General features: G+C 55.5%; 1 protein-coding gene across 4 annotated transcripts in view; it reads left to right on the forward strand.

The window, feature by feature from the left end:
* Positions 1 to 1,076: 1,076 nt before the first annotated feature.
* AACS (acetoacetyl-CoA synthetase) overlaps positions 1,077 to 18,818 on the forward strand; it is a 51,478-nt gene continuing 33,736 nt past the window's right edge. For all 4 annotated transcript variants that reach the window (XR_003793332.1, XM_029221898.1, XM_029221919.1 and 1 more), the window contains exons 1-5: positions 1,077 to 1,314; positions 5,790 to 5,893; positions 7,746 to 7,866; positions 8,480 to 8,593; positions 13,162 to 13,259. Coding sequence is in view for 3 of the 4 variants with exons in the window: in XM_029221898.1 (XP_029077731.1) it covers positions 1,182 to 1,314; positions 5,790 to 5,893; positions 7,746 to 7,866; positions 8,480 to 8,593; positions 13,162 to 13,259 (570 nt within the window). In the remaining variant the exon portion in view is untranslated. The remainder of the gene's footprint in view (positions 1,315 to 5,789; positions 5,894 to 7,745; positions 7,867 to 8,479; positions 8,594 to 13,161; positions 13,260 to 18,818) is intronic.

Below are 18,818 nucleotides of genomic sequence, written 5' to 3' on the forward strand. Positions count from 1 at the left end.
TGCAACATCATCGTAACCAGCCCCCCTGCTTATGTCCTTACTTCCTGAAGGCTATTCTCAACACAGCGGCTGGAGGGATTCCTACGACAGCTATAGTCAGAGCTTGTCCTGCTCACCACCTTCCAATGTTCTCATGTCACCCAGTGTAAAACCAAAGTCTTCAACGGTCTCCAGGACGCACCTGAGCTTCCACCTCTTCCTTTATTGACCTTGTTCTCTACTCTAGGTCTCTCTAGTGAAAGACATTGGCCTCCCTGCTAGTTCACTAACCAAGTCCAACACTCTCCTGCCTCAGGACCCTAGCACCTGCTGTTCCCTCTGCCTGGAAACTTTTCTCCCAGATACTAAATAGCTCACTCCTTCTTCAAGTTATTGATAGAAGTACCCTTTTTAATGGGACCTTCCCTGACAACCTTTTTTAAATAGAAACACTCCTCCCATGCTTTCTACCCTCCCCTGATTTTTCATAGCACTTATTACCTTTTATTATATGAGTGATAATCTACATATTACTCTATTATGTATATTATGATACTCCTTGGTATACTGTTTTTTATTGTATATATTATACTATGTATGACATATATATAATGTATAATATTTGTTGATTGACTCCGCTTCTCCCCACACCTGTCCCCCACCCCTTATCTCTTGTTGACAGAGGGCAGGAATTTTGCCTCGCTCTGTGTTGTATCTGCAAAGCCCGCACAGTGTCCGGTACCCAGCAGGCGCTCGGTAAATAAGGGCAGGAAGAATAAATCAATCGTGAGTGAATGAACACATGAACGAGCCTGCGGCTTCTGGCTCTTGCCTTCGGGCGCTGCTTTAACCCCTTCGCTCTCCTGGTGAGGTCGGGGAGCCCGGGCCCAACGCGCCTGCGCAGCCCCACCGGGTCTGCGGGCTCAGGCTCTAGTCCGGGCGGCGGCAGCACTCCTTTGCGAGGCGCGGCCCGCGGAGGGTTACATTCGGGGCGGAGCCGGACAGCTGAACGCCGGGACCTTCGGGGGCGGGGCCTTCGGGGGCGGGGCCTTCGGGGGCGGGGCTTGCTGAGAGTCCAGTTAGGGCTGCATCTCCTCTTAAAGTTGTTCCACGTCGGCCGCTCCGCTCAGCCCCGTGTCCCGTGGCCCGGTCCCCATCACCGCGCAGCCCCGGCCTTTCCGCCGGTCGTCCCCGTCGCAGCCATGTCCAAGGAGCCGCGGGGTGGGCGGGAGGAGATCCTGGAGTGCCAGGTGATGTGGGAGCCTGACAGCAAGAAGAACACGCAGATGGACCGCTTCCGGGCGGTCGTGGGCGCTGCCTACGGCCTGGCGCTGGGTGAGTGGGGGCGCGCGTCCTGGGGGCTCCCCGGCCACCTCCCGGGGCCGGGAGCTTCCAGAAATCGGGCGCCCCCCCTTGGGGGTCCGAGGGACCACCTGACAGAGGGACCCTCCTCCTGGGGTCCCGGGCGCCCCCTTTTCCAGGGCGTTGGTGTCAGGGTCCCTTCTAGTTGTTGGAATGGTCTCCTGATTTCCAGTCTCCCTCCTCTGGGGGTTGGACGAGCCGCTGGACGGGGGGCCCCTCCCCAGGGGTGGGACATCTTCTGACTGTGCGGTTTTGCCCCCTTGTCTGTGCGGGTTGTCACCTCCTCTGCTTTCAGGGAGCCGGTCCCCTCTTCACTGCAGCATCCATCTCCCTGAGAGTGTTCCCCATCTGGTCTTGGAACCCCTGTGGACTGAGAGGTCCCTTGCTAGGCGTTCCTACCTGTGAGGTGTGCTCCCTGGGGTCCTGCCCTCGAGCCTTGGGGGCTTCCTCCCCGACCCAGGGCCTTTCTGGCTTTTAGCTCTTCCCTTCTGTTGGTGGGGAGTCACTTGTCAGCCAACAGTACCTCGTGCTGCCCCCTCATCCCCTCCCCAGGCTGACCCTGCTAGAGGCCAGCATGGATTCTGGGCACTGGGGAGAAGGGTGGTCAGGTAGGAGTCTGCCTCTGGGATTGGGGCCGAACTCCGTCCCCTCACGTGTTTACACTCCCAGCCCCGAACCGGACCTAGTCAAGGGCCCCCCTTCCAGCTGCCGCCCTGGCCTCGGGAGCCACCTGGCTGGGTGTGGACCTGGGCGAGGAGGCCCTTTTCCGGATGAGACGCTTTCCCCCGCATCCACCTGGCTGGTCTACCTACCTTCTTCACCCTCCCCGCCTCAGGGGTTTGCAACTCATTATGGCCCTTTCCCTCCCCTTCGGGCCCCCTCCGCTGGCTGCAGGGACCCCTGTGTTTCTGTTGGTGGCATCACAGTTCTCAGGGAGCCTCACAGAAATGGAGGTGTGGGCCGTCTGACTTCTTACATCGTCCCCTTTCCAGCCCAGCGTCAGCATCTCCCCTGGGGCCCTCGTTTCCTCTGCCCTGAACTGGCTGGTTTCCCTGCTTCCTGCTTTTCCTCCCTCTGCCCTTCAGTGCCGCCTGCGTGCGGGCTCTGCCAGAGCAGCCTTGATGCACAGGCCTGACTTTGTCACGCCTGGGCTCCAGGGCTTACAGTGGCTCCTTGTTGACTGAGGATTTGCAAACCCTGCCGCCTGGTGGCTTCCAAGTCCTCCACAGCATGGTGGGTGTCATAGCCTCCACGGAGCCCCTTCCCTTGGCTAGCCCAGCTGCATCCCTCTCCCGCCCTCCTGCCCCCTGGACAGTGAACCCCTGTAGACAGGTGTGGCTTATTACTCGCCAGGCCTTGTTTCAGGTGGTAGTTGGTAATGTGTGCTGGATTGGGGGATAGACCTTTTTTTTTTTTTTGCCACGCTGCGCGGCTTGTGGCATCTTAGTTCCCCGACCAGGGATTGAACCCAGGCCCTCGGCAGTGAGAGCACGGAGTCCTAACCACTGGGCCACCAGGGAATTCCCTGGGGGACAGACTTGATTCCTAAGAAGAGCCAGGAGTGGAACTGCATTCTTCTGTGTTACCGTGCCGTGGTTCTGTCTCTCTTTCCTCTGCCAGCTGTTCCCCCTGCTGCTTTACAGAACGATTTCACAGAAGGGCCGTCCTGTGAGGTGCGGGAGACTGAGCTGTAATCTGACTGCCGGGATTTTGAAGTGGCTCCACCACTTACTAGCTGTGTGATCAGAAGGAAGTCACCCGATCTCCCGAGCCTTGGTTTCCTCACCTGTAGAATGGGCATAATGAGAGGACCCGTATCACTGGGTGACAGATGATCGGGCCGAGCGCCCACCCGCACCTGGCCTGTGGGGTTTGCTGAGTAGACACTGGCAGAGGCACCAGTAGCTCCCCGTCTGCCTGCCCAGCTCCTCTCTGCCCTTCAAGGCTGGGACTGGTAGCCTGCGGGCCACGTCGGGCCTGCAGACTTAGTTCGGGCGGCTCACACACCGAAAGACCGCATAGGAAAAGTAAGATTTGCAACTTCTTTTGAAAACCCAAAGGCCCGTGCTGCTGGGTCTGTGTGCTCACGTGACGGCACCAGCTGGGCTGAGTGGGGCTCCTCTCTTGGTCTGGGGGTGGCTTAGACCTTGGTGTTTTTCTTTTCCTCCTCTCCCACGGCTGATGGTTAACCCACCCTGCTTCTCTCCTTTCCGTGGACCTGGCCCTGGACGTTTTGGTCTTTGCTTTAAGAGCCAACTCAAATGCTGCCTTCTCTCTGATTATTCTCTCTGACCGTTTTCTCTTTTCCTCTGCTCTCCAAGTGCATGTAATTTGGACTTTCAGCCTGTCTTGCCTGTTCATTTATTTGTGAGCATTTTTTTTGGCTGAGCAGCATACGGGATCTAATTTCCCTGACCGGGGATCGAGCCTGTGTCCCCTGCAGTGGAAGCGTGGAGTCTTAACCACTGGACCGCCAGGGAAGTCCTCAAGTGTCTTTATACCACAAACTGTGACTCGCCTCTGCGTGCCAGCATCTGGGACAGAGCTGGCCAACAAACAGAAGGCCTGGTCTCTATTCTCCAGCAGCTCAGGTGTACTTGTGGGGAGAAGGCTCGTGCAAAGGTAGCAGCTCTGAGCAGCGGGTGTAGGGATGCGTGCTGTCCGCCTTCTGAGCTCCGGGTCTATCAGGACGCTGTTGAAGAGGGCTGGCAGGATCTTGAGCTGAGACTTGAAGGTGTAGGCTGGTCAGAATTCTCACAGATGGAGAGGAAGGAGCAGGTGAAGTGGCAAGCGAGGCTTACAAACTCGGATGCCTGCGGGGACCAGGCAGGTGACAGGGGTATTAATAACAGCTAATATTTAGTGAGCGCTTCCTGCACGCCAGGCCCCATTCGGGAACTTTACACGGATTAACTCACTTAATCCTCAGTAACCTGGCCAAGTAGCTGCAGCTTTGATCTCGTTTCCCAGCTGAGAAAGTGGAAGCTCAGAGTCGTGGTTGAGATCTCGCAGCTGTGAGCCGTGGAGCTGGGCTCAGTGCTCGTCACCGCCGGGTTAGGTTGCCTCTCGCGTGGGTGTGAAGGGCCAGGTGGGGCAGCTGTTAGCTGCTCCAGCTGACCGTCACCGTGTGCAGTGACAGGGCACCAGCTACCTACTGCTGCGTTGCAAACCACCCCAAGACTTAGTGACGTAAAACGACGGTAAATGTTTAGTATTTCTCAGTTTCCGCGGGCCAGGCTTCTGGGAGTGGCTTAGCTGGTGGTTCTGGCTCTGGGTCTCCCGTGGCTGCATCCACCTGTGGGCTGGGGCTGGAGGCCCACTTCCCAGGGGCCGGCTCACGTGGCAGTGAGTCAGTGCTGGTCGTGGGCGGGAGGCCTCCGTTTCACGCCGCCTAGGACTGCTTGAGTGTCCTCACAACATGGCCACTGGCTTCCTGCAGAGCAAGTGATCAAGGCGGAAGCTGCGGTGTCCTTAGGACTTTGTGACCCAGCCTCACAAGGTGCACTCGGTCATTTCCTTAACAGTCGGGCTCAGCGGGGGGAGGGGACGACACAGGGACGTAAATACCAGGAGGCGACACTCGTTGGCCAGCTTCCATGGCCAGACGTTCTCAGGAGAGGCCAGAAATCCTGCACTTTATTTGGAAACCGAATTTAACGTCAGCCCAGTTTCTGAGCATCGTGCAGACTGAACTAAACGTGCCGGTGGTCCGTCCCCCAGGCTTCCAGATCGCAGCCCCTGAGCTGGGTGGGGGGACGGCGGGGGACACGTGTGGGCAGAAGCCCCAGGAGCCCCTGCTCGACTGGAGAATCGTGTCAATCCCTTGGCTGAGTCGTGGACGGTGGGAAAGTTTCCGCTCAAAGCCCACCCACTCCTCCGCCGTCCGCTGGGGTCCTTGCGGTGCTGAGATGCTGCTGTGACTGCTCGCTCCCCGGGTCGGCAGGCTGGTTACATCCTCCGCCCTCCCGGATGCTGTGGTGGCGCCCTTTGTGATGATGGGCTTTCCAGGTCTTCAGGGGGAGGCCCTGCGCCGTCTCTCGTGTCAGCCCGGAGGAGTTTTTGGTGCTGGAGCTCTTTGCAATTTGTGAGGACCAAGGTGACTTAAAAAGCACTTACATAGATTGCCTGAGGCCTCACAGCTAATAAATGGCCAAGCCAGGATTTGAACCCAGGCCTTCTGGGTCCAGAGTCCATGGTTCTTAGGCATGCTGGTTAAGGTATAAAATCACCGCCTCGTGACTTTTATTCATTTGGGGAGTAGCGGTGGTGGGTTTGCTTTAACAGAAACTAAGACGACCTGCGCTCCCAAGACCCTCTCTCATCAGGCGTCTTTGAACCCCTCAGACACACGTAACTCCTCAGGTGTGTCCGTCTTATCACCGAACCAAGACTTTCCTCCTAAGACTTGTAGGAGTCATGTGCCTTTTTTTCTTTCTTTTTTGTTTCAGAAAATTATGATGACTTATATCATTGGTCAGTTGAGTCATATCCGGACTTCTGGGCAGAGTTCTGGAAATTCAGTGGAATTGTCTTCTCACGCACGTATGATGAGGTAAGTAGAGATTGTGCTTACACATTATCTCTTCGTGGTTCTGATCCAAAATGAAGTGTTAATTTTGAGGAAGACTAAATCATATCTTCTTCTAAATCCCCACATCAGCGGGAAAAAATCATTGCCCTAGAGAGTTGGCAGGAAATTGTGTTGGGGTCACGGACCTCATGGGGACTCTGCAGGCTCCGGGCCCCCCGATGCGTGTGGACCCATGCCTCGTCCTGGGAATCTGAGTGATCCAAAGAGTAGGGCATCGCTGTATTTTTGTTTTATTAAAATTTTTTAGAATTGCGGTAAAATACACATAATACAAAATTTACCATTTTATCCATTTTAAAGTGTACAGTTCAGTGATGTTCCATACATTCACATTTTAAAAATTTATTTGTTTTATTTATTTTTTTTTGGCCGCACTGTGCGGCCTGTGGGATCTTAGTTCCCCAACCAGGGATGGAACCTGGGCCCCCCGCCGTGGAAGTGTGGAGTCTCAACCACTGGACCACCAGGGAAGTCCCCATACTGTAATTGTTTTTTCTTTTTAAAATTTATTTATTTATTTATTTTTGGCTGCGTTGGGTCTTCATTGCTGTGCGCAGGCTTTCTCTAGTTGCAGCGAGTGGGAACTACTCTTTGTTGCGGTGCGCGGGCTTCTCATGGCTTCTCTTGTTGCGGAGCACGGGCTCTAGGCATGTGGGCTTCAGTAGTTGTGGCACGCGAGCTCAGTAGTTGTGGCTCACGGGCTCTAGAGCTCAGGCTCAGTAGTTGTGGTGCACAGGCTTAGTTGCTCCGCGGCATGTGGGATCTTCCCGGACCAGGGCTCGAACCCGTGTCCTCTGCATTGGCAGACGGATTCTCAGCCACTGCACCACCAGGGAAGCCCCCTGTAATTGTTTTTTAAACTATCAGTAGTTTTGTTATTTACCTGGATTTTAGAGATTTTTATTTATTCCCTCAATAAATATCCAGGGAATAAGAAGTCTGTTGTATGTTTGGTTTGATTATGGGGTGAGCCATTCTGAAAGGTTCACCTGAAGAAGAAACCAAGGTTCCAGCCCTGATGGCTGAGGCACGGATCCAACTTCCTAAAAACTGTGGCAGGGTGTCCGGTGGGCCGTGCACTTTGATCTCCTGGTTTCCATGCTCTGGTCAGCCCTGGAACATGTGGTAGCTGCCGTGTCTGTCCGTCTGTCCTTTTGTCATCAGCATCACTCATAAAGTAGGTGCTTAATAATTAGCAGACTAAACTAGTGGGGCGGAGTTTTCCCTTGGCATTAATTTTTTTTAACTTTAGTGAGGAATAATTGATACATCTAATTTGTTTTTTTTATTTGGTTGCGCTGGGTCTTAGTAACGGCAGGGGTGCTCCTTAGTTGCGGCATGCGAACTCTTAGTTGCGGCATGCGTGTGGGATCCAGTTCCCTGAGATTGAACCCGGGGCCCCTGCATAGGGAGCACGGAGTCTTAACCACTGCACCACCAGTGAAGTCCTGATACATATAATTGTATCTATTTCAAGTGTACACGTGAATGATTTGATATACATATGCCTTGCGGAATGAGTACCAAGTTAACTGACACATCCGTCACCTCACACAGTTACCTTTTTCTTTTTTTTTTTTTGTGGTGATAATGCTTGAGATCTACTCTCAGCAACTGTCAGGTACACAACATCGCATTCATTTCTGTTCTCAGTTTCAAGCTTTTGGGCCAGGTCAGCGTTCAGTCTGTACAGCGATCTAGTGATGCCTTGGGCTGGCGAGTTAGCTGGCCTCCTGTGACGCGGAATCCCTTCTCTGCATCTGATGTTGCTCTCACGCACGTGTGTGTCTTGGTTTGCTGTTGTCCTCTGTAGGTCGTGGACATGTCCAAAGGGATTGCGGATGTCCCCGAGTGGTTCAAAGGCAGTCGCCTCAACTACGCGGAAAACCTCCTGCAACACAGGGAAAATGACGGAGTGGCCCTTTACGTGGCACGTGAGTCCCGACAGCTACTCGGATTTTCCTCTCTTAGTGTGACGGGGCCACGTGTTCAGAGAGGCTCCGAAGCACTCAGAACCTGCAGTATATGATTCCAAACAATAGCTCGGCACCTTTTTTTGTGTGTGTGGTGAAAAACACAAAATACTAACTTTACCATCTTAACCACTTTTACATGTACAATTCAGTGGTGTTAAGTACGTTCACATTGTTGTGAAGTAGATCCCTGGAACTTTTTCACTGAAGCTCTGTACCCGCTAAACACTGATTTCCCCATCTCCTCCCCCAGCCCTTGGAAAATTATGTTAAAAAAACCACAACCAAATCAAAGGATTCTTCACTTAATAAAAACATTCCCAGTAGTAAAAAAAGAATCTTTAAATGGCAAATTCTGGGCGTGCGTCTCAAGGATGCCCTTTCCCAAGCTTTTCTTTTCCGGAACGTCGATTAAACCTGCATCTGGTTTGCATTCCCTGCACCTGTGTAGCGTCTCCTGGGCGCGTATGTCTAACCTGTGTTTGAACAGGTGTGAGTTTTCATCCGTGTCTGTGACTCAGAACCTCTCTTTTTAGGATGGTCCGAGGATGACCTGTCCTTTTTCTCTTCCCAGGGGAAGGCAGGGAGGAGATCGTGAAGGTGAGTTTTGAAGAGCTGCGGCGACAGGTGGCTTTGTACGCCGCGGCGATGAGGAAGATGGGCGTGAGGAGAGGAGACCGGGTCGTCGGTGGGTACTTCTGGTGCCTGTCACAGTGGGGGCAGGGGAGTGGCTTGGAAGGAATGAGGTGGGGTCGGGTCAGATTGCACGCACACGGCTTCGCGTGTGTACACGTGCGGCACAAACCGGACGAAGAGGGACGATCGTTGCAAGTGCGGCCCAGCCAGAGTGAGCTGGGGTGTGAGGGTCCCCGGCTCCCGGCCTCCATGTGGGCACGTCCTCCTGAGCCAGTGCTCACAGACGTCTACATTATTATTAATAATAATTTTTTTAATGAATTAGTTATTATTTTTTTAATGAAATGTGGTCCTTAAACTAAACACAAACCAGAAAGTTCATCAGGTCCTTGATGACAAAGCCAGGACCCCTTCCAGGGTCGGGAAAAGCTGCTGCATTTTCTGGGTCTGCCCACCTCCAACTCGATGCTTTCCTGAGGAATTCCTGAGGGCTGGTTTCCATTCTGTGATTTTTGCCATCTGTGCTGACATGATTGTAGACTGATTCCTAACCCCCAAAACCCAGCAGAGGGAGTTTTGTCAGTGGAGAGACTCACTAGACTGATTTCCTCTGACCCACAGACGCCAGGGCAGGTGCCACCAGCCTGCTCGTTTCCCAGATGAAAAACTGAGGCCCAGAAGAGAAAAGTAAACTAATCATTTTTTTTTTTTAAACTTGGAAAGGACTTTATTAAAAAAAACGGGTGTTGATTTAAACAGTATAGACAATTTCAGTTCATAAGGTCGTTAACTGAAAGTGTGTGGATATACTCAGCCTCTGGAGGTAATAAATAGACAGTCACTTTTTTTTGGCCGAGCCACTTGTGGGATCTCAGTTCCCCGACCAGGGACTGAACTTGGGTCCTCGGCAGTGAAAGCGCAGAGTCCTAACCACTCAGCCGCCAGGAAGTTCCCTGAGAGTTAGAGAGGCATGAAATTTGATAGCCAGGACACTTCATCACATGTCTGTTGGACGATGGGTTGTAATTATTCGGTGCCGCGATACAGCAGCGTGCGCCTGGGCCCGAGGTTCCTGGTGGCTGGCTGGTGGCCCTAGGCCACACTGTTCCTTGGGATCCCCACCTGGGCCTCCTCACTCAGTGCGGCTTCTTGCACTTAGTTCTTCCTGGTGGGAACTTGTTTAGCAGCATCTACTCCCTGGAGTCAGGAGACCTTCCCTCGGTGCCTGGCGCTGCCTTTGGGCCTGTGGGTTTGGATGACTTTCTCCTCCCTGGACCTCGAGTTTCTGCATCTTTAAACAGGGCAGCAGAGAGGCTGAGGGGCTTGTTATGTAGAGTCTCCCGTGGGCAGAGAAGTTAGGTGGGCTTTCTCGGCCCTGCCCATCCACACGCACCCCGGGAGGGGCTGGTGACAATGACGGATGTGTCCAGAGGCGGTTCCCAGTCTGGGTCTGGCTGGGGTTCTGTGTGCTTTTTGCTGCAGTGCTGGGGTCAGAGTTTATTTTTTATTTATTTTTATTTTTTAAAAATTTTTTTTTATGGGGTCAGAGTTTAAATTGCTCCTTCCGGGATCAGGCATCAGATCTTATTCTTAAACCAAAGAAGAGGTCTTCTCTGTCCTCTGGCCACACGACTTCACTCGTGGCACCAACCCCAGTGGCATCAATGGTGTCCGTCCCCTGCTTGGAGGCTCGCTGACCGCCGCTGCCTCCAGGGTGGGGATGAGAACCTGCAGCCGGGTCGGCGGCCCCGTGCGCTTGCTTCCTTCCTGCCTCTGCACTCCCCTCCCGGCCCCTGTCCTCCTAAGAGGGTCCGGCAGAGCCTTTGTTGGGAACCCGGCCTCCGCCCCGCCTGCCCCCAGCTCTGTCCCCAGATGGCCTCACTCCGGGAAGCCCCCTGGTTGCCCCTGAGCCAGGCCCTCCTGTTGGACCCTCTGTCGGCATCTCGTTTTCATTCTTCAAAGGATGCGTCATTGGTAGTTACCTGTTTGGTTTTGTGATTATTTGAGCATCAGTCTTCTTTGTTTGGCTCTAAAACCCATGAGGCCTGGGGGTCTGGCTGCTGGGCCGCCCTCCCCACCTCCGGGGGCCATGGGACCAGGGCTGCAGGCCGGGCCGTCAGCAGGAGAAGCCACCGGCATGTTGGCGTGACCGTGCCTCTCCCGTGGGACTCACTGCAAGTGGGCGCTCAGCGTGTGTTTGCAAAGAGGGCAGCCTTACCCTGTGTAAACCATGTGAAGGGGCCAGACCCCGAGTGTCCTTCTCAGATGATGGAGCTGGGCATGGAGCGACCGCTCACTGTGTTACGTGACTGGAGAGGAATGAATAGTAAAGGACGGGTAAGGGATGTGCCGCATGATCGCCTGTCTCGGCCCTGGATGGAGTGTTCTACAGATCCAAGGGTTTACCCTGGTTCGTTGAGGTCTCTGCTCAGAAGCTGTCCGTGCTGTCCTGTGGAAAAATCCATCACCACTCTCTCTGCACCCCGCTTTATTTTCCTTTGTCGCCTGCTGCCTCCTTGAAATCACAGGATTATTCGTGTGTGTGTGTGTGCGTGTGTGTGTGCACGTCTGTCCTCCTGTACCAGAGGATGGGGCTTTGTCTTCTCTTCACTGCTGCATCTCAGTCTGTGGGTACCTGGCTCATAGTAGGTGTATAATGAGTGTTTATTGGATGAATGCATGAGAGTGCTGGGTCAGAGCAGGCATTTTTGTGGTTGAAACCTCAATATCTTGGGTTCTTCGTGGTCCAATTTAATTTGTCTAGAAAAGGAATTCAAAAGGTTCTTCTACCTTCCAGTAATTTTTCTTCCCTCCAATTTTCATTTTTAAAAATCTCCCTTTGAAGCAAACGTTTCTTGAGAAGGAGAAACGGAGAACAGGACATCCTGGGGCTGCTGCTTGGCTGTGCTTACGTGGGGGACGCCTGCTCCGTTGCCCTTCACTCCTCAGAATCAGGCTGGTGCTTGGTGACACCCCCTTCTTGAGTGTCACATCTTGGATTCTAATTTGACCTGATCACAGTTACTAGGACAGGGGACTGTGTTTCCCAGAAGAGAGCGCTAGGGAAGATCTTGTGCAGAGGGAGATTGAATGGGGAGATGCTTGGAGGCCTTCAGAGATGCGGTTACAGCTGCTCACTGCTCACGGCGCTGCTCCTTGTCTGTGAAGCGGGCGTCTCCTGGCTGCGTGTCAGTCCCCACAGCCAGCAGGTCACCCAGCCTCCCTGGGTGGTGAGTCCCGCCCTGCCTGGGGCGATGGCACCGTGGAGACACCTCAGTACGCTCACAGCCAAGTCTCTTCTTGGCAGCTGACATCCGTCAGCGGGCCTGCTGTGTGCCAGGGCTGGGCGGGGCCCGGGGGCCGTGGGAGCAATGCACGACCCCTGCCCCATGGGACACCCAGCAGGGGAGATGCAGTGAACCCAAAAAAACGAAGTACCCACCGCTATGGTCAAGTAGGCAGTCCAGAGCCATGGGAGGAGGGGCAGCGGGAGAGCTGTTCAGGGCACCACGGGGTGCTGGAGCCCAGAGGGCTTTCGTGTCACCCAGGGAGGGAGCCGTGTTCAGGGCAGGCCCTGGACCTGCTCCCTGGTGCCTTGTGCACAAATCCTTTTTCCTCTGGAGCATTTAGGACGGTCTGTTTAATTGATCGCAGTCTTTTCGTCCATAAAGAGTCTCTGCCTCTATTATCATAAAAGCCCAGAGGACTTCCCTGGGGGTCCAGTGGTGAAGGCTCCATGCTTCCACTGCAGGGGTCCCAGGTTCGGATCCCTGGTCGCAGGCCACGTGGTGCGGCCAAAAACAAAACAAAACAAAACTCAGCTTCCTACTAGATGGAGGGCTGAGTCCCTTGCAGGACTGTGTATGTCTTGACTGATCTGCTCAGTCTTCATTCCCCTGCAGCCTCTCCTTCCCTCCCTCCATCCAAGCATCCTCCCACCAGCCGGCCAGTAGACCAGTATCTGCGGACCTTGATCTGCAGGGCGCACCGAAAGGCATTAGGTAAAGCAGGGAGCGAGGCAGGCAACGTCCCTGCCCTCACGAGAGAACCAGATATGAAGCTGCCAGTTAAGGTGATTATACTTAGATGATCATCATGCTAGATCTGGTGAGGGAGAAATACGGTGTGCTTTGTGGGCGACTGGCCAGGGGACCTGAGTTCTTAGGGTGGCCTTGGAGGAGGCTTCCCTGAGGGAGTTCCATTTGCCTTCGGAGCTGAAGGATGAGTAGGGGGGGCTGGTGTGGGTGGAAGTGTCCAGGCAACGCAGGCAGCTTGTGCAAAGGCCCTGAGGCAGGGGGAGCTTAGGACTGAAGGGAGGCTGTTGTGACCGAGCCCACAGTGGGAGGCGGAGCGGAGCGACAAAGAGGCCAGGATCGTGCAGGGATCCCTGATCAGAATGCGTTGGAGGGGGTGATGATGGGAAGCGGTCAGGCTGACAGCAGTGACTGGGTCATCCGAACAGGAGATGTCAAGGTGGTTGGGTTGGGCCTGGCCCTGCTCTGTGAGCCGCTCACAGCCAGCCCCTCTCCCCACTCCCACCGTGACTCCGGGAGGTGCTTCTGGAAGTCCGCGGCATCCTCACACACTGAGCCAAGCTTTCTCCCTGTATTCCCCCCACAGGTTATTTACCCAACAGTGCGCACGCCGTGGAGGCCATGCTGGCGGCCACGAGCGTTGGCGCCATCTGGAGCTCCACGTCCCCAGACTTCGGCGTGAACGTGAGTCGGGGTCCCCTCAAGTGCCCTGGGTGTGCGGCCCCCACAGGGGAACATTCCGTGTGATTTCCCCATGACATCTTGGGTCGGGGTGTGGGCAGCTGCGGGGCAGGACCAGCCAGGCTGGGAGGAAACGGTGTCACGATGGCCTCCCGTCTCCCCGGCTGGTGACTCGCAATCAGCAGGAGAGAAGGAGCCAGAAGTAGCGGGATCTCTCTTTAAGTGTAAAAGTGAACGATCCTTGCTTTCTTTCCCCACACCCAGCCGTGTGCATTGGCTGCGTTAGTGTGTGTTACGTGCGACAGGCGGTGTTGCGAGTATCCAGCAGGAGACGCCCGGTCACGGCTCCTGTGACTTCACGACCACGTGAGGTTTTCTGATGTCCGTCCTCTGCAGATTTGCTCGTGGAAGGTTTGCTTATGGAGAGTTTGCTCCATAATTGCCGTTTCTGATCCCTTCCTTTGGGGCTGAGCTTTGTGCTCTGTGCGGGAGGGCGGCGGGCCTCTTTATCCCCGTAAGCCCCAGGGGCACCAGGGACCAGGGTGCGCCAGCTGCGGCGTGGCCCAGGCAAGGCAGGAAGCACGCACTGAGCCCCACCATGGGGAAGGAAGAAGCAGCAGAGCAGGACTTACTGGGACCCCCACTTCCTGATCAGGGACCTTTCCAACCTCGGGGACGAGGGACCCTCAGGAGCCACGAGGCCGGGCCCGTTAGAGGACATGCCGGGCATCCACGTCCCTGACCATTCTTCCTCTGCTCTGGGCGTGGCCCCTGCGCTGGGCACCGGTCAGTGCAGCCCAGGGGCTAAGGGCTGGCCTGGCTTTGCTGGCCGTGCATCCCTGGGTGAGTTATTTATCCTCACGTGCAAAGCAGGGGCATCAGGAAGAGAGAGTCTCATGATACGAGCGTAGACTGCGTGGGCCTGTGATTGACGCAGGAGGATTGATACACTTGAGATACAGGTGCAGGGACGGCGCTGTTCCAGCTCCGTGCTCTGCGGTCCATGTGCCTTGTCCACAGGCTGGGCATTTTGGGTGTGAGCTTGATACTCAACCTCTGCCTTGAGGCTTGCTCTTCTGGAAAAGGTTTTCAAGGTATTTCTTTGCTTTTTAAAAATATTTATTTATTTATTTGGCTGCACCGGGTCTTAGTTGTGGCACGCGAGATCTTCGTTGCGGCACGCGAGATCTTCGTCGCGGCACGCGGGATCTTTTTAGTTGCGGCAGGCGGGATCTAGTTCCCTGACCAGGGATCAAACCTGGGCCCCCTGCATTGGGAACGCGAAGTCTTAACTGCTGGACCACCAGGGAGGTCTCTCAAGGTATTTCTCATCTCCTCCCACACCGTGCGGAGGAGGGACAGACGTGCTTCTGCAACACAGAGGCCTGGAGCAGTGAGGCGATTGGCTGAGGCCGGCCCTGGCCCCATGGGTCGAGGACTGGGCCCTGCTGAGTTCGGGGAGGGGGTGGTCACCCCAGACCTCACTGCTGGTGGCCGTGGTTGTGCCTCCTGGGGCTTTGCTGGGCCTCTCCCAGATCGCCTCCACCCCTGATCACCCAGGGCAGCCAGGACTGACCTGAGCCTGGAGCTCCAGGGGGCCTCTTGGTCCCCAAGGCCCTCTGTGAGGCCGTGTGAGCTGCTTGGGACCAGGCCATCCTCGGGGGGGCGGGTCCTGGAGGGTTGGGACCCCGTCCCTGGGCGCTGTTGTCCTCGGATCCCTCAGCAGGCCTTGAGCTGCGCTGCCCGGAAGCGGTGAAGGAGCCTCGGGGCTGGAGAAGGCATGTGGCGTGGAGGTTACCAGCAGGCAGGCTCTTGCCTGGGTTTGAATCCGCCTCTGCCGCTTCCTGTCTCTGTGTCCTCGGGGACACGCCGTAGGAGGGCTTGTGAGGGCAACACCATTGACACCCATCTGGGGTTGGGACAGCGCGCAGACTACCCCCCGAGCTCGGTGAAGGTCAGCTGTTCCTAATGAGGAGGGAGTGGGTGTTTTTGAGTGAATCGGAACTTGTAAGCAGTTGTGATGTTGGAGAAGCATTGTGCAGCCTGGGGGCGTGGGCCTGGCCTTCTAGGGCCCGAATGAAGCCCCTGCCTGAGTGCTTCACAGAGAGCAGAGCTCCTGGCTTGGCCTCAGGTGGTGGGTCTGAGCCACCTGGTGCGGGGCGGGAGGCTTAGGGGGCGGGCTGGGGCCCAGCCACCTCCTGCTTGCCTGCAGCACCAGCAGCTGGCCTTGGCCCTGCGCCCGCCCTCGTGGGTCTGTCTTGTGCAGAATGTCGCCGCCGCAGGCCCCGTCGTGCGGAGGATGCAGCCAGTGGCGGCTCTGGAGCGGCGCCCCGGCCTTCCTTCCCTCCCTGCTTTGAGGCTCGTTCGGGTTTTCCGGGGTGGCGGCTCTCCTTGGAAGCGCACACGCACTAGACGGCAGCCTGGCTCCGCCCTGACCACGGCCTTCAGCACAGTTGCTTGCAGGAGATCTTTGAGGGCGTGATGGCCTGAGCCTCAGGAGAGCCCTCTGTTCGGTCAGAAAGTGACAGGGCCGAACGCCGTTCTACTAAGATGCTTCGCTCTGCCCTGAGTTCTGGGAAGGGGTCCTCGTTTTGCCGGGACCCTGGTGTAGAGCCAGAGGCAGGTAGCCATGTGCACGACCCTTTGGAGTGATTGTTGAGCAGTGAATGACAGTTAACGTATCAGCCTGGTGACTTGAGGGCCCCCGGCTGCTGGCACCACCTGCCAGCTCCCAAGGGTGAGCCCTCCTGGCCGGGAAGCTCTGGTCCGGGTCACGAGGCACAGCGCTTGCTCACGTGGGCACCGGTACCTGTGTGCTAAGGACCTGGGACGAAGCAATGACTCCAGGGCCTCAGATGTCTTCTCTGTTCTTTTCCAGTAGCTAAAGCCTGCAGGGAAGCATCTAGAGTTAATGACGAGGTGCGGCCTGGGGCGGGACAGAGGGGTCACGGGGGCCCAGGATGGTCCTCTTCAGTGGTTTGCAAATCTCTGCTTTAAAAAGAGGCTCCTGGGCTTCCCTGGTGGTCCAGTAGTTGGGACTCCGAGCTTCCACTGCAGGGGGCAGGGATTCGACGCCAGGTCGGGGAACTAAGACCCTGCATGCCACGCAGCCAAAAAGAAAAAAAAAAAAAAGGCAGCTCCTGTTCTTAATTTCCGACATCACCGTTTTACACTTTAGATGGTCTCCCAGTTTCAGTAAAGGGTACGTTTCTGAAATTTGCAGTGAAACATGAATGTTTTTCCTACTTTCAATTGTTTGCTGCAAATCACTGAAGAATTTTCTCTATAATAAAGGGAAAATTGCCACTCTCTTGCCAATCCTGATTTTAATTATTTGGTTCTTTTACAATGGGGTCACATCATTACTGACTATGAAGTAAGTTCTAGCCCCGTGGCACACACGTGTGGGATGGTTACCAGGCAGTTTACAGGTATGGGGGCGGGGTCTCCATACACGTGGATTCACCTGCCCACAAATGCGGTGGTGACCTCCCCTTGCCTTGCCAGGCTGGTGATGGAAGGACCCCGTCTGTTGGCAGGCCGTATGCCTGTATGTGCAGGCTGCTTCAGGGAGGGGTGGGGACACCGCCTTTGCTCGAGGATGCTGGGGACCGTTCCTCACTTCTCTTGGAGCCCCTTGGCTCTGCGTCTGCCCTGCCCCTGCCCCTCTGCTCACTGCGTGCCCCTTCCTCCAACTCTCCCACGTCTCCCACCCTATCTGCTTGGATTTTCTGCGCCCATTGGGCTCGTGGGCATCTCCAGGTGCGGGACTGCTTGTTCTTTGGGTCCCCAACCTGCCAGCCTCACCAAGACCTCCAGGTCCTGTGTGTTTTGACGTTTGTTTTTTTCTTTGTTTCACTGTTTACCTTTGAGTGGGGGCTTTTTCAAAGACATCGGGGGAGTCCCACCTCTGATATCCACACATCTCAGAGGGCAGCCTGGAGCCCTCCCCATCACAGAGCACTTTCAGGTTGCTGCACGCATGTGTGTGCGTGTGCACGTGCACACATGTGCGTTTGTGCACATAAATAGGACAGCTGTTCTTCTCGCACCGGTGGCTGTCCACTGGATCCCGCATCGGCTGGGCTGTTGGTTTCAGGGCCTGATTGGTTGCTAAGGGTCGTATTTGGGTCGGCTGCACAATCACAGCTGTGTTCATTTCCTCGTGACGTGAAAGCAGCTCTGGACTGAGCAGCCCTCTCCTGGACCAGAGCAGGCCAGCAGCTGGTTTCTGGCGCTCAGAGATCCTGACCGGCTCCTGACCCGCCAGGAACACGGCCACCGTGTCGTGGGGTCTCTAGAGTCTTTCCATGGTGCCAAGTTCTGACCTCTGGTTGTGAAACACTTGTCATCTTTGCTGTCTGTTCTCTCCCCCTGTGAGGAAGGGTCACCTCTTATGTCTGAGCCCCAGGTCACTGCTTTCTGGTCCTCCCACCTGTGTGGGCTAGCCCACCAGGAGGGACGCTGGGTGTCACGGAAAAAGCTCTGCCGCCTTCCAGGGCTCTCCAGTCTGGCCTCATCCAGCTCCTCCCTGGCCCCAGGCTTTCTAGAAATTCTTTCCCTTCCCTGGGCCAGCTCCCCCTGCCCGGGGCTCTTCTCTTGGTGCCCCTGAGCAGAGGTGCTCTCTCCGGGGTCTTCCTGGGATGCGCTGGCCGTGGTTCTCGCGTCCTCCTGCCGATTCAGTGTTCGGGGACCCCAGTCCTGGCTCTCTTCTGCCGCCCTTTGGTTCCCTGTCCCGAGGGCTAGTCTTTCCTTTGTGGAGTCAGCGCTATGGTTAGGAGCATCAGCCCCTGTGGCACACCGAGCAGGCTAGAACTCCAGCTCTGTCACTGGCAGGTTGTCTCACCAAGGATGTGGAGGCGCTCACAGCCCCACCCACTCCTGGGGGCCTGACCTCGGATGTGTGAGTGCCCGTCACCAGCTGGAGAGGTGCATGGTGAGCGCTCAGTGCATGTAGGGGTTTTTACTGGCAAAAATGTTCCTCCCAGCTACAGCGCGGACTCTCTGTCTCTCTTAGAATGCTGGGGTCCAGGCGTGCTGTTTATTTTGCTGTGTGGAGTTTGTACACGGCCACCTTGCCGAACCCCATTCTAATGGTTCTACCGGCGGTTCTCACCGGCTTTCTTCGTAGCCCTTCTTGCCGTCCGCTGCTTGGTTCCCTCCTGCCCGCTCCAGGCTTCTTGCTAGATGGGGGCGCCAGGAGAGCGTGGAAGTCCGCGCACGGAAGCTAGTGTCTGTTCTTTACCAGGACTTTTTTTTTTTCTTTTGTGGCCACAGTGCGGCATACGGGATATTAATTCCTGATCAGGGAGCGAATCCGTGCCCCCTGCAGTGGAAGCACACAGAGTTCTTAATCGCTGGACCTCCAGGGAATTCCCACCAGGACTCTTTACCATCAAGAGTGATGTATTTGCCATAGATTTCTGCGAGACACCATTTGTCAGTGAGGACGTTTCCAGCTTATTAAAGCTTTTTGGGAGGAAAGCGTGTTGCATTTTATTGAAAGCTTTTAAGATAATCAAAAGATTTTTCCCCTTTAATCTGTCAGTGTAGTAAATTACA

This window comes from Monodon monoceros, unplaced genomic scaffold (genome assembly GCF_005190385.1).
Source record: "Monodon monoceros isolate NGI ecotype Baffin Bay Population unplaced genomic scaffold, NGI_Narwhal_1 Super_Scaffold_1, whole genome shotgun sequence".
Taxonomy (NCBI): domain Eukaryota; kingdom Metazoa; phylum Chordata; class Mammalia; order Artiodactyla; family Monodontidae; genus Monodon; species Monodon monoceros.